This window comes from Nematolebias whitei, chromosome 9 (genome assembly GCF_014905685.2).
Source record: "Nematolebias whitei isolate Nwh7 chromosome 9, NemWhi1, whole genome shotgun sequence".
Lineage (NCBI taxonomy): Eukaryota > Metazoa > Chordata > Actinopteri > Cyprinodontiformes > Rivulidae > Nematolebias > Nematolebias whitei.
Window position 1 is genome coordinate 35,532,041 of NC_056506.1, and position 22,425 is coordinate 35,554,465.

Sequence of the window (22,425 nt, forward strand, 5' to 3'; positions counted from 1 at the left end):
AACACACACACACACACACACACACACACACACACACACACACACACACACACACACACACACACACACACACACACACACACACACACACACACACACACACACACACACACACACACACACACACACACATACATACATATGGTATATATGTGTGTATAAAGGTGTCACTTTTGACTTAACCAGGCACCCCTTTTTAATTCACATTTTTAAGTTGAAGCAAATGTAGTTTTATAAAGTGATGCGTTTCTGCTTTTACATATTTTCTTAGTTTGCTGACATGTAGAAAATTAGGTACACTTTTTCACCGTAAGACGCTCTGAAAACACATTCAAACGGTGTTGACGCAAAAACACATAGCAGGTAAGTATGACAAGGAACAGTGTACAAGCAGAGGTAGAGTAATGTCATTTAAGATAAAAAAAAAAACAACTAGAATAAAAACAGGAAGAATAAAAAAAATGGCATTTCAAAAGAGACAAGCTCAATGATAAAAGCAAAAGTCATAAAAGGATTTAAGACTTTTACAAGACTTGTGTTTTCTCACATTGTTTGGAACATACTGATAAAACAGCTCAAATAGACATTTTTAGGGTCAAATTTGAACTTTTTCATTCATTCTTTAGTTTATTTTCAGTCACTTTTCTAACTGAAACTTCCATTGTTTTCTAAGTCTGAAGTGCTAGTTTTATACAAAATATGTACAAATAAATTACAACACAATTCTTCTATATGACAAAGTAAAATGAATGATCCCTTTTTCTTTGTAAAATGATCGTCTTTCTGTTAAAAACGTCTTTGCACACAACCGCTCTGATGGAGGCATTTTGGTAATCCCGTTATTCCGGGTGCTGACTTGACGTGAGTGGACAGATTATTGGTTTGTTGCATGAGTGATTGACAGGCTTTGCTCTAACATCCTGCTCCGCTCACACTGACGCTCAACAGAGTTCAATGAGTATAAATCCTGTAACTCTTCACCGAGGCTGCTGCAGCTCAGAGAAAGGTCTTAATACGATATAAGGAACCTGCGATGAATAAGGTAGTTGCAAAGTGAAAAGAGTTTCACTCTGAGTTGTATTTATAAAAAAAACACTGGTTATCAGTAAGTGTAACTCAAGAGACTTCATAAGTGTGAGCACAGGTGGAAGCAGGTGCAGCCGGGCTCGGTATTTGAAGCATTATGCCAAGATTTGATTTGAACTCACTTCTCTGGATTGAATCCCTCCACCTCCTCCAGGAACACGCTGCTGTGAGAGACTGAATCTCCACTAGGAGTCATTAGGAACTTGAGGATGGTCCCACGGGTGGAGCCCAGGAACAAGACTGTACAGTTCTTGTAGGGTCCTGCTTCTGTGTCTACCACCATGGCTGTCAGCTGGTACCTATGATCACACAAGTTGATAAATTAGATCCGTCAACTGCACTTCCTGCATTATAAACAGGCAGTGATGCATAGTTTCAGCAGTTTTGCATGCAAGGAAACAGAAAAAAAGTGTTTTGTGTACCTTCCCATTGTCTTGACCACCCAGGGTCTATGTCCCAGCAGTGGGACAGTTTCATCCATGAGAGGGTGGGTCTTCACAAAGTTCAGCACCTCGTCAGGCAGTGTGGTCGAGGTGCTAAATCTCGATCCCTGCACGGCGCATCCTCCCGGCCTGCAGACATGAGGAGGAGCAAGAGAAAATGAAAGCGATAAGATTATCTTATTTATCTCCTGGAGGCTGGCGGGATCTGTGGGGTTGACAGTATCAGCGGGACAGATGCTCGGGACAGCAGCGCTGCAGTATTCTGCTAATTTTATTATTTTCTCACACACACGTACCTTGGTTTAGGCACTGCCTCGTCTGGAACAGGTGTCCAAATGGACTCGGGGGACTTTTGCTCTTTAAACCGGCCCTCAAAAACATGAGCGAGCTGCTGCATGTCAAACACACAAACTGCAGAACCAGGGATGCTGCCGGTGGAAAGCAGGAGGGAAAAGGGTATCAGTATAATGTCATTTTTTAGTTTGTGTGTATTCTCTGAGTGTTCTGGTACCTGTTTGGGGGTGTAGAGAAGAGACCCAGGATGACGTCTCGTCCCTGCATGTGGATGATGTCACTTGTGGCATGCAGGAGGTTGAAGTAAAAGTGTGAGTCTCCCGGGATGGAGCAGTTGAGCCGAGCTTTTAGAAACGTAGTCCATTGTTTCTCGAGGACGCGCTGAGAGCCGCCCAGGTCTGATTTACAGACGCGCGCCACACGAGATACCATCACCTGGGGTAAAAAAAAAAAAAATGGATTATGATATAAAACCTGAAGGACTGCAGAGGGAAAACAAGGAGGCAATTAAAACAACAAGAAGTGGACCTTTTCTAGGTGATGAAACTCCATCGCCATTTCTCTGAAGAAGAAATAAATATGAGGCCCCCACTCCATGGCGCTTACAAAGTAGGGCTCTGTAAAACAAAAAGAGACAACACTGTGAGGGAACGCACGGTCTTAAAAACAGTCAAAAGTAAAGGCCTAGAATTCCTTTAGGGAATGAATATCATCCACCCCTTAGTGCCATTTAAACTAAAATCAGTTTATAATGAGAAACAGCAGAGTTACAGCTGCTTTACCTCAAACCTTTAAATTATGTTGTTGGGAAATTTTGCAGTGGGTTCCCACTGCAAGATCCCAGTATATTGATGGTCAGAGAAAATGTTGAGGACAACTCTTAGCTGCCACTACCTTGAATTTTCTCTCAAAACTGTAAAATTGGCTGAGTTCTATCTATTTTTGTGTTTTCAAGGATCACGTAGCTGTGACGGCCATATTGAACCATGTTGGTTCAATAAGTGATCAGTTGTAGAAATACATCCAATCAGGGCTGGCCCAAGCAAAATTAGGTTTGGGTCCCTCTATATCTGCTAATAATGTGATTTACTGCCATCAACGGTCAGAGCAGATCATTCACCCAACTAACATAAACTCATTGCAATTCTGACAGCTTGTTCACAGTATCCTATATGTGCACATCATCTAGTGCAGGGGTGGCAAACTCATTTTCATTTTGGGCCACATCAAGCTCATGAATGTCCTCATGGCAGAATGCATTGATACAAACTACCTATAAACAAACTAGTAAAATATAACTTTATCTGCATTTGATGACTAAAAATTCTAAAAATTTAATATTTTATGTTTGAGTAATTTGGCATTATAAACATAAAAACTGATTTGATTTGACTGATAATGTTGATGCACACAAATGTTATCTTGAAGTTCTGTTTCTGTGGCCCTCTAGGGAGTAGAGAGCCACATAAATGGTTATGGCGGGCCGGATTTGGCCCACATTGGTCCACAGTTTGACACATGCTGTATTATTATATATATAAAAAAAAAAAAATTAAAAATATTATTGTAAAAAAAAAAAAAAAAATCACACCTTTATAATGAAATTGTATGTAATAGAATCATAGAAATCATACAAAAAAAAATCTATTCCACTTAGGGTCAATTCCACTTAGGGGGTCCCCTGGTGGCCCCGTGGCCCTAAGCAGTCGCTTAGTTTGCTTATGCCTTGGGCCGGCCCTGCATCCAATGATTAACTTGTGAAAGTTTCTTTAAGATCCATGTTGTGGTTCATCAGACATTTTGCTGACAGGCCAACAAGGTTAAAGTCAACAGTTAATGTCAATGTTTTAATCAGGTCTCTCTTGTAAATGAGTCCTCGAGGCTCAATGGGATTTACCTGTATAAATAAAGGTTGATTTAAGCAAAGATTTTACAAAATGTTTACTACTCTGTATTTATGTTTGGCATGATGCTCAGCTACTTACACACAAATATTAACTCATAGTGTGAATGCTCATGAATCACTCACAATACTGTGATCTATTTTTCTGTCATAAGTTTTTCAGCTCGTTTTTCCTCCCGCAGTTTTCAGCTATTTTACCAAACCTTATATCAAAACATTCAGCTCATTCAGGACAATCCTGCTATGACTTTTAGTATTGGTGTAACTTTAGCTTTTTGAAATATTTAGCATTTTCTGCCTTTTTTTTTCTGACTGAAAATGAATTGAGCTCCTTTTACATCCTTCAAATCTTTAGATCTGTTTACAACCTTTTTCTGCTCCTTTCATATTTTGTTCTGGTTCAGCTTCTTTCAGTTTCATTGTGCAATTTTAAACTTTTTTTCTGCTACTTTCAGCTGTTTTTTCAGCTGTTCTGTGCTCCTTTCAGCTTCTTTCTGCTAACTACAAAATATTTGTGCTTCTTCTAACTTCTTTCTACTCATTTCAGCTTGTTATGTCCCTGTTATCTTATCTCATTTATTTATGCTAGCTTCAGCTTTGTTGGTTATTTCAGTTAGCTGTTTTTATGCTAATTTTAGCTTTTTCAACTAAGTCCACTTTTTCCCCACTCATTTCAATCTTTTTCACCCCAATTCAGCAAAAATGTACTCGCTCCACTTCCTTCTGGTAATTTAAGCTTCTTTCTGCAGTTTCAGTCTTTTTCAGCTTTATTTAGCTAATTTCAGCTTTGTTTAGCTAGTTTCTCCATTTTTGTGCTAATTTCTGCTTATTTTAACCCAATAAAGCAAACATGTTCTTTCTGCTCTCTTCTGCTAATTTAAACTTGTTCTTGCATTTCAGCTACATTTCAGCAACGTTTTGAGCTAATTGCAGCTGTTTTAACGCAAGTTCTTCTGCAATAAGCATTTACACTGCATTTTCCCAGGAAATGCAGTTTCTCTAGTTATTTTTAAATTAAGCTGAGTTATAGCCATTTTTATTTTTGTAATTACAGTTGGTTGTGGCAGCCATATTAAATTGGGGTGACTAAAAATTGTAATCAGTTGTTGCTCTAAATACAATGACTGTTGCGTAAAATATTTGTTAATACCTAACGCGTGTTCCATGGAATATTTTACTAACATACATAGTTGACTCTAAAATATTAACGGCAAAGTTTTAAAACGGATCTCACTCTATCGGATTTCACAGTATGCGCTGGAAATAAGCCTCAGCTACTAACACGACAAATTTGAGCTCAATTTCTGTAAAACTGACTGAGTCATAGCCGTTTATGTGTTTGCTGAGATTGCTTAGCAGTGCCAGCCATCTTGAATGGGATTGACTTCAAAACCCAATCAGCTGTTGATTATCATCCAGTAATTACTTTCTGAAAGTTTCATTCAAATATGATGACTGGTTCATAAGATCTTCTGCTAACAGTACCCCCCCAACACACACACACACACACACACACACACAAAGAAATGGGTAAAATCTTTATCTCCCTTTTGCCTTCGGCTGTGGGCAGTAATGAAGAGCTGGGAGGGGGAGACTAACGTAACTCCTAGAGTACCTCAAATGGCTCTGTAATAAGCCCAACACCAACGTGAAACCTTCTGTCCACAGAACTCTCTTATTAAACATTTATGTCCTGTTTAATTAATCAAAACGAACAACAGATAATTTAATCATTTATTCATCTTGCTCTGGTCCAGTGTTGACTTGCCGGGGCTTGTTATTTGCCCAAGGCCTTTTGGTTCAATCACAGACTGAAAACTTTGAGTCTGCAGAGATTCTGATGAACCTGAATGCATCATTCTGTCTGAACGTGCTCCTGTTAGAAAAGCTCTATTAAAGGAAGGCCTAATCATGTCTGCTTCTGCTGAATGGAGCACATTATTTAGCCCAACAAAAACAGTCTTCCTTATATATAAAAGCCACTAATTGTAGACAAAAGGATTCAGTTTTTTTTAGTTGCGTGTGGGTTATTCTGTTGAAGGTTTCTTGGTTACTTTTATAGTTTCAAGAAGTACCTCTGAACCATTTGGAGTCATGCTTGACTGTGCGGAGCGCAGGGCTGTCGCCGAGGCTGCGATAGATCACTGCATCGATGGCCAGGAAATCTGTCACTGTGCCGGTAAAAAGACTTCCATCTAGAAGAGAGAGAGAGAGAGAGAGAGATGCACGGAGGGAGAAGATTAGGAAGAAGAGGGGGAAGACACAGAGATAGCACAAGGTCAGAAAGATTAAAACCAAACAAGTGATGCAGCCAGAGGTCTGACTATTAATCATGTGTAAAGATAAACTTATAACTGCAGATGTTTCAAAGTCCAGATGTGAAAACTCAGTCAGATATCTGCTGCAACACTACAACTCACAATTTGTGAAACATAAAGTGAAAATAAAAACAGAATGCAATGGCGTACAAATCTCAAAACCCATATTTGATTCACTTTGGAACACCCATCCATTCATTATCTTTGCATGCTTCTTCCTTTTCGGGTCACGGGGGTCACTGGCGCCCAACAAGCGAGACTCTTCACTCTCTCACTCACACCTAGGGACAATTTAGAGTTACCAATCAGTCTAGCGTGCATGTTTTTGGTCTGTGGGAGAAAACCGGAGTACCCAGAGAAAACCCACATGTGCACGGAGAGAACATGCAAACTCCACCAAGAATGGCCCCCAGCCAGGATTTGAACCGGCGACCTTCTTGCTGAGGGGGCAACAGCTCTACCAACTGCGCCACCGTGCCGCCTCACTGTAGAACATAACAAATATATCAAATGTTTTAAACTAAAAAAATGTTTAGCTTTTCAGCAAAGAGTCTAGCTGTTTGACAGTCCTCTTCTTTGCTCAGGTTCTCATTTCATAATGAGTCAAATGTTTTCAACAGGAGAGAGGTCTGGACTGTAAGGAGGCCAGCTCAGAACCCAGACTCATGCTGCTTAATAAATACTTCATGTGGTTTAGCATTGCCTTGCTGAAATATGCAAGACCTCCCCTTTAAAAGACAACAACTGGATGGTAGCATATCTACATTAATAGTGCTATTCCAGATGTGCAAGCTGCCCTTTACTTAGCCAGGCATTAATGCACCTCCATACCATCAGAGAGGCAGGCTTTTGAACTATGTGCTGATAACAGGCCTTTCTGAAGGGCGTTCATATTTCTTCTTCTTTACATGATAGAGCTTTAACCAGAAATTGTGGATTATGTGAAACATTCAACTTTTTAATACATTCTCCTGACTTGCTGCCAACTAATTGTGACTAATTAGTTGTGAAATAGTTGTGACAACTAATTTTGTGAGCACAGCTTGCAGGAGAGCATTCTTGGCTGTGCACGTTATTTTGTTGCACACGTTGGACCAACCTCAGCTCGACTTGTCTCCACATCAGCAGCCGCCCCACAGCTAAGATTTAATCTGCTGAAGCATACTTTTGAAAAGAGGTAAGCATTTTGACTAGTTTTTTTATTTATTTATTATTATAATGACTATGTTTTTTTTTTTTAGACTTGAAAATTTACCTTGGATATTTTCCGTCAGAGGAGAGCTCCTTCATGGATTATTTTTCCTTTTACCTGGATTATTGAGCATGAACTGTAGTGTTCTCCTCCAGCTGTTTCTCATTTAAGTTTACGGCCTTTTTATTGTTTTGTTCCAACTTTTTCAAGAGGTGCTGCTGCCACAAAATTCCAAAAGATCTCATTTCCCCTAAAAATTGAACAACTTCTAAACATCTGTGTGTTTACTTCATTGTTAAAAAAAAAGAGTCTATGAGATGAACAAATAATTACATTCTGCTTATATTTCCATTTGTGTGTGTGTTATCTTTAGAATAGAAAGCCAGCATCCCACCTGCAAACAATGCCACATTGGCATGTCGTGGGTCATACGGGCATCGTGCCATTCCACTGATGGGCTCGCCGACCATCTCTAGAGAGTCCCGCTGCAATAAGAGCAGAGTGGTAAAACTCAAACCAAACAGCAGACGTACAGCAAGTCGTGGTGTTACATATAGACAAATACTAACAGTGTAGTTGGCACACAGAGGGTTGAAGGCATTTGTTCCACAGACAAACAGGCCTCCATGTTGCCTGAGCAGCACCTTGATGAAATTCCGACACTCTCCCTGTTGGAAAAGGGACAATAGATTACAAAACAAATGGAGAGGACGTTCACGTTTAATACTTTTCATGAAATTAATATCTTCTTTTGAAGAAGCTGTATTTTTGCACAAGGTAAAATGTTTATATCAGCAAACTCTGTCTTCACAGCTCACCTGTGTATCTAATGGCCTAATGTGCTGCTACTGTTAGAAATATTACTGATATGAAATTCGGATGCCTTAAATCCAAACTAAGCTGGACCGGTTGATTGTTACACATAAAGCTTGATCATCATAAAGTCAGTGTGTCAGGTTTTAATTTAGTTTTGCTTTGTTTTTATAAATCTCATTTTATTTTGAAGCATCTTCTCCGTAGTGACTTTTGTCCTCTTTAATTTTCTGTCCTTGAGTTTTATTTCTCCTCTTTTGGATGGTCTTATTCTGTTGCTCTTTGTTCCATACGTGTGCGGAGCTTTTATAACATTTAGAAACCTTTATAGCAGGGAAATTCAACTAAATTGCTCAGGGGGCCACAGTTACTGAAAGCAATGAACTCAGGGGCCGCACATCCAGCAGTTATTGTCATTGAATAAGTTTGTTTTATGAGTTAAAATCTAGTTTTATTTAAAAATGAAACCATTGGTGGGCCGAACTGAGTTCATTGGTGGGCCTGATTTGGCCCCCGGGCCACCAGTTGAATCATCCTGCTTTATAGCCCTGATTTGTTTGTGTTTTCCCTTTTTTGTCTCCAGTCTTTAGTACACAACTTGACTTTTGCATCTGTTCTTTTGGGACTGCAGTTGGAGAAAGTCTTTTCTCGCATCTGCATTTTGCAGCTTCTGGACATATCAGATCACATCTTCCTTGATTTGAAAATGGTTTCCAGGCACAGATTGCACCCAGTAAGCCTCCAGGACTCAGTCTAATGGTTTTCATTACTTCACCAAGCCAATTATCATTTCAATACAATATCACTTTATTGTCCATAACATTCAGCAAAATGGAGATTTGTCTTTGACATCTGGCTTATAAAAAAAAAAAACAACACAAGTTAAAAATGTCATAAAACTTTTAAAAGCTTTGCTAACCCGAATAATGGTTGCAGTGGATGAGTTGGGTCATCGTAAACCTGGATTGACTTTTTTTTCCAGAACCTGACTGTACATGTCTGTAAGTGCCATTTGTTGATGACCAATGGCTTTGTTACCTTGTTTGACCACCCGGGACAACTTGTTCCTGTCTCTGGCTAGGAGGTTCCCATACCATGAGACAATATTAAATGAAACACTTTCAACCAGTGACCTGTACACCAACTACGAAGTAATTTTGCTTGCATCAAAGCTCCTTAGCTTATACAGAAGGTGGAGAATCTGTCTGGCTTTTTTGTAAATATAGTCAGTGTTGGGCTCAAAGATCAACTTGTTGTCAATTATTGTTGCAAGGTATTTTAAATCAGTCACCTGCTCTACTTCCTGCCCTTCTATCACAGAAGGTCTGAATACAGGTCTGGTGCTGTTTGATCCCCACCTACCACCCAACCAAAGTTCCTTGGTTTTACTGACATTGAGGGCCAATAAACCGTCATCAAACCAGGCAAAGAGCTGATCTATGAACTGGGAGTAGGAGGGACTGTTGGTGTCTTTCAGACCAGCAACTAGGGCCTTATCATCAGCATATTTAATTAATGTAAAATCATTACTGTTATGTTGCGACTCATTTGTGTATATAGAGAATAAAAGAGGTGATAGCACGCAACTCTGTGGCGTGCTATCACCTCTTTTATTCATCAGCCTCACATTGAACAAACTGTTAGAAAAATCCTTGATTGGCAGTTTTACATTTAGATTGTCTGCATTTCGATCATAGATAGTTTGTACTGATCTATCATTTATCAGTAATCATGTTGAGTCATGTGATGAGTTGACCCGAGTTATTAAAATATCACACCAGAGATAAATGACACAATGAAGTCAAGAAACCACGAGCCAGCAGCTTAATATTCAAGTTTAGGTCACAATGAGTTCCTCTTTCATATCAGCTCCATAAATCATGAGCTTCTCTGACACATTCCAGTTTTTCTTTTTTTTTTTAAATGAGAATGTTAAAATCTTCCTCTATGGAGCAATTTTTCAAGAATTGTATCAGTTTATTTTCATTATTTTGACTTTCATTAATGCACTAATGGTGCAGTCTGTGAAAAATTGGGAATTAAAATTTCAGCCAAAAACTAACAGCTCAGAACATTTATTCATCCTCAGTCTGTCGGAGACATGTTGTAATTCAATTCAAGGTGGTGCACCAACTGCAGTGGTCCAAAGACAAGCTGTCCAAGATCAAAGCCAACCTGGATCCTGCATGTAACCGCTGTAAACAAACTCCAGCTATGCTCTTACACACATGCTGGACTTGTCCAAAGCTACAGAGCTGTTGGCAATCTATTTTTGATACTTTCTCTGGAATATGTGGGGAAACTGTGCACCCGTCTCCATTCATCTCACTGTTTGGGGTGGCCCCTGTGGATGAGTCCTGCATCTGCAAGTGCTAGAGGAATAAGATTGCTTTTGGCTCTCTTCTAGCCAGGAGACTTATTTTATGCAGATGGAAAGATCTGCATCCCCAGCATTTGAACACAGGATAAGAGAAGTCATGTCATGTTCATCTGGAAAAGATCAGATACTCTGAAAGGTTCTGTTGAGAGATTTTGGGACACATGGCAGCCATTTATGTCCTATGTTGAGAGTATGTCAGTGCCTGTCTGATGTGTCCACGTCTGTGTGGCTGATCAGGTGTGCGAGGGGATTTTGTTGTATGTATTTTTTTTCTTTTTGTATGTGTGAGGGTTCTGAAAAGAAAAAAAAAAATCAATAAAAAGACTGATAAAAAAAAACTATCAGCTCTAATAAGTTACATTTCAAAAATAAAAACTTTTAACAAAAGTCTGCAGATCATTATTCAGTCATGTCTTTCTAAAGTTTAACTTCTGATAACAACTTGCAGTTATTAGTAAAAGCAAAAATCAAATGCAAATAAGTTTTGATTCCCTATTTCTGCTTTACAACTAGTGCGGCATCAATAGAAGCATCAAAAGCAAATAATAGAACAACAGTTTATTTTATGCTGAGCTGGAGCTGCAGCAGATCTGAACCACTTTTAAAAGTCGTGAGGGTCAGAATAAAATGTCAAGTTGGTGTTTTACTTCTTAAGCATCTCAGTTTATAATGACCCTAAATACTGTATAAATTATGCGCTGTCAAGCATATAAAATTACATTTTAGTTTTTAATTTATACACCTTTAATATCATTATTGCTCCTTCTTGCTCACTTGCACAGTCTGACTCTACTGGTTTGAATTTTTTTTTTTTTCCTTGAACTGATACATAATGCATCTTTCATCACATAAAAAAGCACATTGTTAACAGTTTTATCTTTCTTTTAAATGTGTTGAACATTTCAAAATGATTCTGTACTGTCATGCTGACATTCAATATCGATATGGAGGATCAGAAAAGATAATGCGAACTCCCCTACGTGTTACAGATCAGCATGGAGCTGACCGTCTATATTATTTTACATCCGTTGTATAAACTAGGTGATTCAGTTATGTTTTTAATCCGGTTTACTCTAAGTTTTAAAATTAGCTCACATTTTCTGAGTTATCCAACATGAGTCACTTTTCTGTCTTTAGTCTCCACCTTGAGATAATCCTTCTCTTGTCTTTGTTCCAGTTTTATCACAACTTGAATTCTGCTTTTATTCCCTCCTACATCGTCTCTTCTTTCATCTGAGTTCCCACCACCGACCGGCTGCCCTCTCTTTTTTATATTTCCTCCACCTCCACACATCTCACTATTACCTTCCTTTCTCACCTGTCTTCAATAACTCTTCCCTTCCTGAGGCAGTGTCACTAAACTCTTCTCAAGTATAATACTATGAAATTTCCATTTAACTTTTATACATTTTTTTGAAAAGTCCCACTCAAATTGCATTTTGCCACTTTAGGCCTGCAGCCCATAATCCCTATATTTGCTCAGCTAATAAAACTTTTTCAACTTGGGCTTTATATAATCACGTAAATGTCCAACATTATCATTATGTCCACATTTTAAAAAGCCGATCTAATTCATGTGTACAAAATAAATGCTTTTCCAGTAACATTTGACTGCATTAGCTTGATTAGATGATTTGCTGATTATGGATCAACAAGAGCTAATTGGTGTGAGCTCCGTATGCAGGTGCGGCTCCAGAAAAATAGATCTGAAACAGCTGTTGATTATGTTTGTGTGTGCGATGCTGTTTGCATGAGTGGATCTTAGTGTGTTTTGTATTTCACCTCATGTTTGCCCTTCATCCGACACACTCGGATATCATTCTTATTGGACTCCCAGGTCCGTTTCTGAAAAGCAGAAATAAGGCAGAACTACTGTAGTTGTTCTGTATGGACGGTGGAATGTGACAAAAATGAAATAAGTGCATACATGATGAAATACATTAATTTAAATGTCCAATTAAATAAATAACAAAATTCAATAAATAAATACATAATGAAATTAATTAATGTAAATGTCCAATTAATAAATAATATTTATATTCAATAAATAATTACATCATGAATTAAATTAATGTGTGTCCAATTAAATAAATAACAAAATTAAATAAAAAATACATCATGAATTAAATTAATGTGTCCAATTAAAAAATAACAAAATTAAATAAATAAATACAAAATTAAATAAATGAATGTAAATGATCAATTAAATAAATAACAAAATTAAATAAAAAGTACAATATTAAATAAATTAATTTAAATGTTCAATTATATAAATAACAAAATAAAAAATAAAAATATATAATTAAATAAATTAATGTAACTGTCCAATTAAATAAATAACAAAACTAAATAAATAAATACACCATGAAATAAATTAATGTAAATATCCAATTAGATAAAGAGCAAATTCAAAAACTAAATTAAATAAATAAATACATCATGAAATAAATTAATTTAAATGTCCAATTAAGTAAATAAATTTACCCAATGGAATAAATAAATGTACCATGTAATAAATAAATGTACCAATAAATCTCCCATTAAATAATTAAATGTATCTCCCATTAAATAATTAAGTGTATGATTTAATATTTAATTAAATGAATGAATTTAATTATTTAATACATCATTAAATCATTAAATTTACAATTAAATTATTAAATACACAATTTATTAATTCAAATTCCCATTAAATAAATAAATGTACATTTAAAATAATGACATGAAATAATTAAATGTCTTTTTCAAGAAATTATATAAAAAAATACATTTAATTATTTCATTGTGTTATTTACTGTATTTATTTCATGATGTATTTATTTATTTGATTTGGTCACATTTCACCCTCCACAGTTCCGTGTGTGTCAACATTTTATTAATTAGTGTGTGCGTTTGTGTGTAGGTGCACGTGTTTGCAATAAAAGTGGGTCATACCTTGCTGTAAAACATCTCCTCTCCCACCATGTTGTCCAGCTCCACTCTGTATAAGTCATCTCTACAAAACACACATTTCATTAAACAGTTAATACATTTCTTTCAGCTGTCTATTTGCTCAGGGGTCGTGAACTTGCATGAAAGACTTGGCAATTGTTTTACACTAGATACCCTTCCTCAGGTAATTGAACCTGCAACCTCAGGGTTCCAAGACTACAGCACTGACCACCAAGTTACCACAACCCCTTCACATTTCCTTAGATATTGCTATTTATTACAGAACATGACCACAATGATAGAAAAGCCCGTCTTTACCATGCTCAGTTTGCGTGAATGTTTAATAAATTTCCAAATGAAGCACATTTTCAACTTTTCTTTCCATTGTTTACTGGTTCTTGTTAATAGGTAATAATCTAATGTCAGAGAGGCAGAGCTAACTTTATTTTATTATGCAAAAGTTTTAAACCATCAATCATTTGTTTCCACAAAGCCATAATCTAAAATAATTATCAATTATTTTCAAGGTTTCTGAATATTTTTAAAAGTTTTTTTCAGACCTTAGAAGCTTTTGCATTCATTCTAGCTCCTTGAAGGCACATTATAAAGAAATTAAGCATATCTGTATAGAAACAGAATTTATGTTTTATAGTTCATTAGTATTTGCTTTAAAAACACAGTTCTGCTGCTTTTACCTAATGAAGCGACTGCAAATGTCATCGTATGGTTTGTGTGTGTTTTTAAAACAGTGGCGTTCTTTATGCTTGAATGAAAATAATGTTGCCATTTGAAAAAAATTAATCAAAACGCCATTTATGTCTCAGTGCCATCTGCTTGTTTGTTATGAGTCACAGACAGACATTATTCTGATTAAATGTTCTGAAGACAGGCCCATGAAATGGCTTCTGATTTGTGGAATGATTCTGATGTATTCAGTGGATGCAGCAGATTATTTATCAGTGGCTTCATTAGTGAGTGAGACAAATGAAAGCAGTCATGAAATATTACAAATATTGTCTGCATTTGGGATCATTTGTTTAATTTCACCTCATAAGAAGTTGGGAAATTCAGCATGTTAAGTTGCAAATACAACAGCAAACAATCCGGAGCATCACGGTCTGTGTGTAGTTTTATTTTATGTTTTTGAGTTGTTCTGGCTGATTTTACTGTTTTATTTGCAACTACACACACTTTTAATATTATGCAAAGGTATCAATAATGCTCCAGCTCCATTGTTGAGGTTCTGTTAATAAAACAATAATTTTCATGGAGCAGCAGCGCTCAAACATTTTAGCTTCTAGCCCAGAAAATACCATATTTTTTGGATTATAAGGCGCAATATCAATGAATGGGTCTGCTTTCATACATAAGGCACACCAGATTATAAGGCACATTAGATGAAACAAAGCAGTCAGATAAGTCAAACTTTATTCAACTCATTCACAATAGCCTATCTGTTCGAGGGCCGTAAGCACAACCAGAATTAATACATAAGATGTACCGGATTATAAGGCTCAATGTCGATTTTTGAGAAAATTAAAGGATTTTAAGTGCACCTTATAGTCTGAAAAATACAGCACTAATGCAAAAATCTTCCAACCCCAAATATATTTGCTTAAGCTACAGGAACACTGCTAAAAAGTAACTAAATATATATATATATATTTTAAATGTATAGAACCTTTATTTCAGATAAGGTCCACCTAAGATCACAAGCTTTCTTTTTCTAGGAAGCCCTGAGCAAATATGACAACAAAAACAGATTAAACCCATTTTATACCACTTTTTATGACTATTGTTGTTATCTTTTGAAAATATGCCATTAGGAATTCTTGTTTAAATGAATTTGATATCTGGAGACAACCAACCGGGTGTTTTGTGACCCACAGGGTCAACATTAATAAAGATGGATTAAGCCTCTATGCCTTCTCCTGATGATTTATTCAATGTTTACCGAATAACTATATAACCAGAGCTTACTTTCTTTTCCCATGATGTTTTTTTATATAAAGTTTAGAATACACCTAACTTATTAATACACAATAAAAAGAGCACATCGAATCAGCTAAAAGTCCCCAATAACAATGTTAACATACAGCTACTTACATTCTACTTTAAAATAAGAAAATCCTAAAAAGAAGGAATTTAAAACAGATCATGTCACACTGATGCAAATGAGCTCAATCCAGCTTGACATCTGACCTCAGCTGCTAGTTCATCTGCAGGAGTCTGATCGGCACCATTTCACAATCTAAATCAAACAGATTATGGTGAAATTCAAACTTTATTTCTTTGGCTTCAAAGCAATGCAGGGAGAACGCTGCACTAAATGTGCTTTTGACGATTGATACAGACTCAGTCTGTCTCAAATGAGTAAGCCAGATCCAAAACATTCATAACTATCTCGGAGGCCAGATGAAACTTCAAAAAGGGCCATTTCTGGTCCACGGACCTTGATTTTGACACGTGTGACTGAAACTATAGGTTCAATTATAACAACTAGGGGATGTCTACTTGCTGCATGACTTCTAAAGGCTGTTTACATCTGCAAACTGTTCAACTATACTGAAAAAAATCTCAAATATTATTTGTGACGTATAAAGCTGAATACTTTTAAGTGATAGGATTGTTTCATCCAATAGATCACATATTTGTGGGGGGGGGGGGGGGGGGGGGGCAATTCTCATTTTCAAAGATTAATGTGAGCACGGAGCTTTCACTTGACATTTAAAAGCAACGCTGACTAAATCATCACTCGAACAAACTGCAAATGTCCCTTGAAGAGTGACAGCAGATGGACGAGCCAACACATATTCATGCGAACACGTCATGACACACAGTTGGAGGCGGTTGCTGTTGGTTACCTGGCTCCTATGTAAAGAGTGCGGTTGACTTGGAGGACCGTCTGGATGTGCAGCTCCTGTCTCTGAGCCAAACGATGAGCTCTGCCCAGGAACACTGGATACCTCCTGACCACTGTCAGATGACACACATGTATGGAAATGAGTGAGCGACACTGTTAAAAATGAACCTGTGTGCCAGGCTCAAGGACTCTCTGACAGCCCATCCCTTCCATTTTTACCGAATGTACTCAGGCTCTTTAACCTTCACTTTATAGTATTTTCAATCATTCCAGGTACATTTGTTAAGGCAAACACAAGAGGCAGTGATGGCTTTTAAGTCCCTTTTATCCTTTTAGTCTCTTCTCGCTGCTGCTGATTCATGCAGCCTCATCGTGACAAAAACCGTGGCCTGGTTCGAGGCCTATACAATAAATGTGATCTCAAAGTCCACTTTCATTAAAAAACAAAAACAAACAAACAAGCTGAACCATTCTGTCTCTGTGTAATTTCTAAATGGTTCAAGGCAGCGTGGGGAGTTAAAAAAGGCACATCAGCCTGTCATTTATGCACATTTGTCTCACCAAACGAGGTAAAACAGCAGTAACTGTAACCGTGAACAGGTTTTGACATCCTGTCGGTGCGACCACCAAAGAGTTAAAGAGATAAAAGTCTAAACAAGTAACAGGGAAAAGATTAATAATGATGGACAACTTTACATTTAATTTAAAAACTGGTTAACTTCCAAGAGTAAAGCTAAACTGGGTTATTTTGTCATATTTTGAAGATCATATGAGAAAAATGTCCTTTTTATATACAGTTATTCTTGTCAACGCAGCTGATTTCTGTTCCGTGCCGTTTTTGTTTCTGCAACACTGGTTTTATTTCTAAAAGCTCACCTTTTTTTGGGCCGTGACCGGCTTGATTAGTGATTTATGGACGAGCTGAGGCAGCTCAAAGACGAACTGGTCTTTGTGACCATTTTGCAGAAATGTTTTGTGAAATAAACTAAACTGACGAAGAGGCCTGGACTCCATCAGGAGACAGAAATGTCCCACAGCCTTGGCTGTACGAATGTCTCCTCACATCATCCAATCTTTTATCTCGTCATACCCATCCAAACAATCATCACGTTTTTAATCTTTCTGCTCCCAAAATGAATTAAAATATTTTCCCTTATCTCCATTGGTTTCTGTCTTCTTTTCTTTTCTGCCATCTTTCACACATTCACAAACTGATAGTAGTAAAAAAAGGAATGTTCTCTCGTTTATCTGATTGCTCCAGTAGCTCCAAAGCAGCTCTTCACCAAGGCTTTGACCCTTGACCTCTGATTTCCACATCCACCACAGAGCCATTTATCACTGCTGCACACACGCCTGTGCACTCCAACGTGCACACAGAGGGGAAGGACACGTACCCTCTACAGGGATGTAGCTGAGAGGACCAGGCTCCTCTGGGAATGAGCCATCAGCCAGCTGAAGCAGCAGGAGAAGAAATGCGAGGGGAGGAGCCACAGTTGCCATGGCAGCAGCAGCACACATGCACTGTTAACAAAGAGAGAGAGGGGAGAGAATTTTTTCACTGCGCAGCACATTATATATGTGAGAGTGTGTGTTTGTATTGACATTTTGACAGTTTTCTCAGTGCACATGAAGTGACCAACAGGTTTGTGACTCTCTGTGTACATGTCAGCTGTATTTGCTGCCTGCTGCCACAAACCTGCCTTCAGTAAGGGGCTAATGCATTTCTATTGTCTGCTGCAGGGGTGCGATGTCAGAAATGTCACTTCTTGTCAACCAGGAGGATTCTCACAGTCGCACAACAACACAGCAGTGTTGCAAACGCGCTTTACGTGGTGATGGTTTTTATTGCTAATAACTGTGATTCTGCACACTGACGTAATTAGACAATAAACAAAGATGACTTCTGTAAGTTGGATAAAAGAAGTAAAAAAAGATCCCAAAACACGGGATAACCCAAAACAGTTGGGACAGTGACTGCAAATAAAAACTGAATGCAGTCACAACATGCATGTTAGGCTGACTGGTAACTTTAAATTGTCCCTAAGTGTGAGTGAGACAGTGAATGGTTGTTTGTCTCGTTTGTCTCTATGTGTCCCTGTGATGGACTGGAGACTACGGGATGAACGACTACATATTTTTTGAAGTCAACCTCAACATGATAAAAGTCGAGTCAACGTCGACTAGTCACTGTGATGTCATAGAAACTCAAGACGTTATATCATATTCACAAAAAAACAAACAAAAAACCCCCCATCATTTATTATTTACAAAAAAAAAAAGGTAAAAAAAAACATCATGGGAATATATATATATATATATATATATATATATATATATATGCTCCTACCATTTATCATACTGCAAATAAGTCACAGGAAAACCAAAACTATTATTAAGCTGCAAAAGTGAAAGAAACGTGCGGCACGTGAAAAACAAAACTAAAAACAGGAGGGCGGGCGGTGGTGGAATCCACCACGGGTGGTGGATGCCAAGATTTTAGCTGAACCGTAAGAGTCATCTTTAGTGAAATACTTCCACACTGTTGATGAATTTCTACCTGTTTGGCAAGACTTGGTCTTCTTCTCGCCTTCCATTTGCTTGGAAGAATCCATTTTGTAGCCAGTGCCCGATGCTGATAATGTGACTGCGACTAATTGACGCAAAATTTAAAAACTCGCTAGATGTCTTAGAATTGACTTGTCGACTAATTGATTCAACCCCTACTGGAGACCTGTCCGGGATGTCCCAGCCTCTCGTACAGTGACTGCTGGACATGAGCACCCTCATCTCGAAAAAGGGGAAAGATGGTAAAGCCTGTAAAGATGGATGGATAATTTGCAACTCGCAAAAAACCAATATATATGAACAACGGAAAATATATGAAATGTTTTGACAAAAGACATTGTACAAGTTTTAGAAAAAAGGGTTATTTTTTAATTTGATAGCAGCAACACATAAAACAAAGAGGGGATAAAGGCAACACAAGCTGTAAATGCAAGTACTGTAGCACAAAAAAGTAAACAGCTGGAGGAGAATTTGGTGAGAAAGTATCATAACTTATGTCTGGTCAGTGAGAGGACTGATATAAACTGAGCATCTTTTAGACTGATTCTCTTAATAGTGAAGATGTGCAGATGTTCACAAATTTACAAAAAGTTCATGTTTTCTTCAAAAGATTTTAAGAATCTGGAGAAATCTCTGAGCTCAAAAGACAAGGCTGAACGTCAGTTTTAGAGGCTCGTTATCCTTAGACCCTCAGGAGGCACTGCATTGAGAAAAGGTCTGGTTCTGTTCTGAACATCACTGCATGGGCTCTTCCATAAATCATTATCCTTAAACACAGTTCACCACGCCATCCACAAATGCTGATTAAAGCTCTATCATGCAAAGAAGAAGGCATAATGAGCATCATCGAGAAATGCAGCTGTCTACTCAGGCCCAAACATCATTTAAAATGGACTGAAGCGAAGTGAAAATTGGTTCTGTGAAGAAACATTTTGAAAGTTTTGTGGGGGCACTACTGATGTCACATCCTCCAAACTAAAAAAAGAGAAGAATCAGCGCACAGTTGAAAAGCCTGCCTTTCTGAAGGGATCAGTGTTTGTTAGTCTTTGGAAGGTTACACATATGGAAATGTACCATCAAAAATTGAATAGTTTTAATTTGATTATATCTAATATGTGATTCTTGACCTGCCATTGTGTATCTGTTCCTACCAAACCCAGCCGGTATCAGATGGCCGCTTGTCCTCAGTCTGGTTCTGATAAAAGTTTCTTCCTCATGAGGGAGTTTTTCTTTTCCACTGTCGCCTTCATGCTTGCTCAAGATGAGAGTTCTGCGATGGAGTTAAATTCAAAGCTGTCTGCTCCTCAGATAAATAATGTTAAATTGTTATTTTTAAATATGAATGTTTCTGTTAAGTGCCCTGAGACGACTTCTGTTGTGACTTGGCCGCTATATTAATAAACTGAATTGAATTGAAATCAATGTACAAAAGTATTTACAGGTTTTAGAACAACAACTGGTCTCCTCAGCTGTTCACAGACTGTCACAATAAGAGGAATTTCTTCAGAGTCTCAACGTTGTGTTGTGCAGCCCAGCACATTCAACACTTTTTTGTTTTAATGTTAGCTTTTTAATTTCTACGTTTGATTTGTTTACTATGTTCCATTGTGAACAAAACATGCAGAAATGTGCAAATCATTGCTTTCACTTTTTATTTGAATTTGACACAACGTCACAATTCTTTCAGAATGGGCAACAAAACAACAACTAGTTTGTCATTCAATTCAGGAATTAGTTTAAACTAAAATTGTGCATGAAATAATACAATGTGGGAAATATGCATAAGCAAAATTTAAAGGTGAGTTTATTTTTCAGTTTTAGAAAAAAAAAAGACATTTGAAACTTGTTTTTAAAACTCATTGCTAACTAACTATGCGCTTACAATCTAATGATCATGCCTCTAAAAAGACACATAACTTTAATGTTGGAATTTGAACCCAAGCTTTTTCATTTAAATTCCCCGCAAACAATGATATCAAACTTTTGTGAATATCTGGAAAGCCTTATGATGAAGCTCATGGTCATAAATAGTGGTACTTTAGTTATGCTGCTGCAGATGTGCCACAGTTGCAAAGAGCCACAAAACAACCGTGCTGTGTCTTCAACGTGCACACACGCACAAGTCAGTGAGTTCACCACAAAAAACAGAGTGCTAACAAGCTGAAATAAAAGGCGACATGTTTGCAGGGCCCATTATTTGTATTTTCACACATTGACATTTGTTAACAAAGCACTCAACTTAGGGCAGAAACCACGGGCGTTATTAATGCACGTTTTAAGATCCAAACAGCCACAGCCAGTGTTGTGCATGCAGTTTGTTCTGTCCAGCTGACACACCTCAGTGTTTGTTCAGTGTGTCTGCTGTGCTCCTCACACAACTTCACTCCTGAAATGTGTCCCATCATCTACCTGCATCAGTCCGTTGTTTTTCTCTTTATTATTTATGAACTCGTAGTGAATGGGTCTGCTTTGTTGTATTTAGAATTTTAAATTGAGTTTTTGTGGGAAAAGTAAAAAAAAAAAACTTTTTTAAGACCTGTCTTGGGGCTTAATTAAACAAATTTTAAGGGGAAAATTGACTTTTTTTTAATTAAGGCTGAGAAAATTATCAGTTAATGCTGCAAGTCTTTGTAACTGTGCAGGATCCACATATTGAACAGAGGGGTATTTGAGCTTAGACTTCACAAAAGATAACCAGAGAATACTAAAGCAATTAAAGGCATAACATTCACTGAAGAAATGCATATCACCCATTGCCTTCCATGCCAGATATAGAGTAAGATCATCTTATTTGAAAACTGATGGAGTTGGAGCTGGTTCAGTCAAATTAAGAAAACAGTCCATCCATTTTTTTTTCCCGCTTCTTCCTTTCTGTGTCGCGAGGGTCACTGCTGCTCATATGCAGCAATCACTGCGTGAGAGACAGGGCGCATCCTGGACAGGTCTCCAGTCCATCACAGGGACACAGAGACAAACATCCATTCATTCTCTCACTCACACCTAGGAAAAATTCAGTTACCAATCAGCCTAACATGCATGTTTTTGGTCTGTGGGAGGAAACCGGGGTGCCTGGAGAAAACCCACGCATGCACAGAGACAACATGCAAACCCCACCCAGAAAGGTCGCGGGCCAGGTTATGATCCAGCAACTTTCTTGCAGAGAGGTGGCAGCTCTACCAACCACGCCACCATGCTGCCTTAGAAAACAATATTTTGTGCAATTTTGTGATAATGCAAGATATCTCACTCAGAGTATGGTATGTTTTGTGAAGGACTCTCAACCACTACCACATTACATTTCAGCTCTACAGCTATAGCATTTACAGCGTTACAGCCATTTTCGTGTAGGTTGATGTCAATAAACGTTGGCCACCATCTTAGATCTGGTTGGCTCCATAAGGAAATAAGTTGAGGTACATCCAATGATTACTTTACCAAAGTTTCATTCAGATTTGTTTGATGATTCAAGAGATGTCCCCCCCCCCCTCCACCACCACACACACACACATAAAATACACAAATTAACACTACATAGCTATAAAAAAGGTAAAGCAACAGATCTAGCACATGATGATACACACCTTTTGGAGCTTGCATTGATATTTGTCAATCAAGTCAGTACTTATTGGAATAATTC

General features: G+C 37.7%; 1 protein-coding gene across 1 annotated transcript in view; it reads right to left on the bottom strand.

Annotated features, from left to right (window-relative positions):
• Positions 1–17,744, bottom strand: part of LOC119414628 (semaphorin-6B) — a 26,700-nt gene extending 8,956 nt beyond the window's left edge. The window contains exons 1-12 of the mRNA XM_037681730.1: positions 17,618–17,744; positions 16,225–16,336; positions 13,364–13,424; positions 12,212–12,274; positions 7,806–7,904; positions 7,631–7,721; positions 5,802–5,921; positions 2,352–2,440; positions 2,041–2,258; positions 1,826–1,957; positions 1,509–1,658; positions 1,209–1,385 (exon numbers count right to left, since the gene is read on the bottom strand). Of these exons, the coding sequence (XP_037537658.1) occupies positions 1,209–1,385; positions 1,509–1,658; positions 1,826–1,957; positions 2,041–2,258; positions 2,352–2,440; positions 5,802–5,921; positions 7,631–7,721; positions 7,806–7,904; positions 12,212–12,274; positions 13,364–13,424; positions 16,225–16,336; positions 17,618–17,741 (1,436 nt within the window). The 5' untranslated portion in view covers positions 17,742–17,744. The remainder of the gene's footprint in view (positions 1–1,208; positions 1,386–1,508; positions 1,659–1,825; positions 1,958–2,040; positions 2,259–2,351; positions 2,441–5,801; positions 5,922–7,630; positions 7,722–7,805; positions 7,905–12,211; positions 12,275–13,363; positions 13,425–16,224; positions 16,337–17,617) is intronic.
• Positions 17,745–22,425: the final 4,681 nt, after the last annotated feature.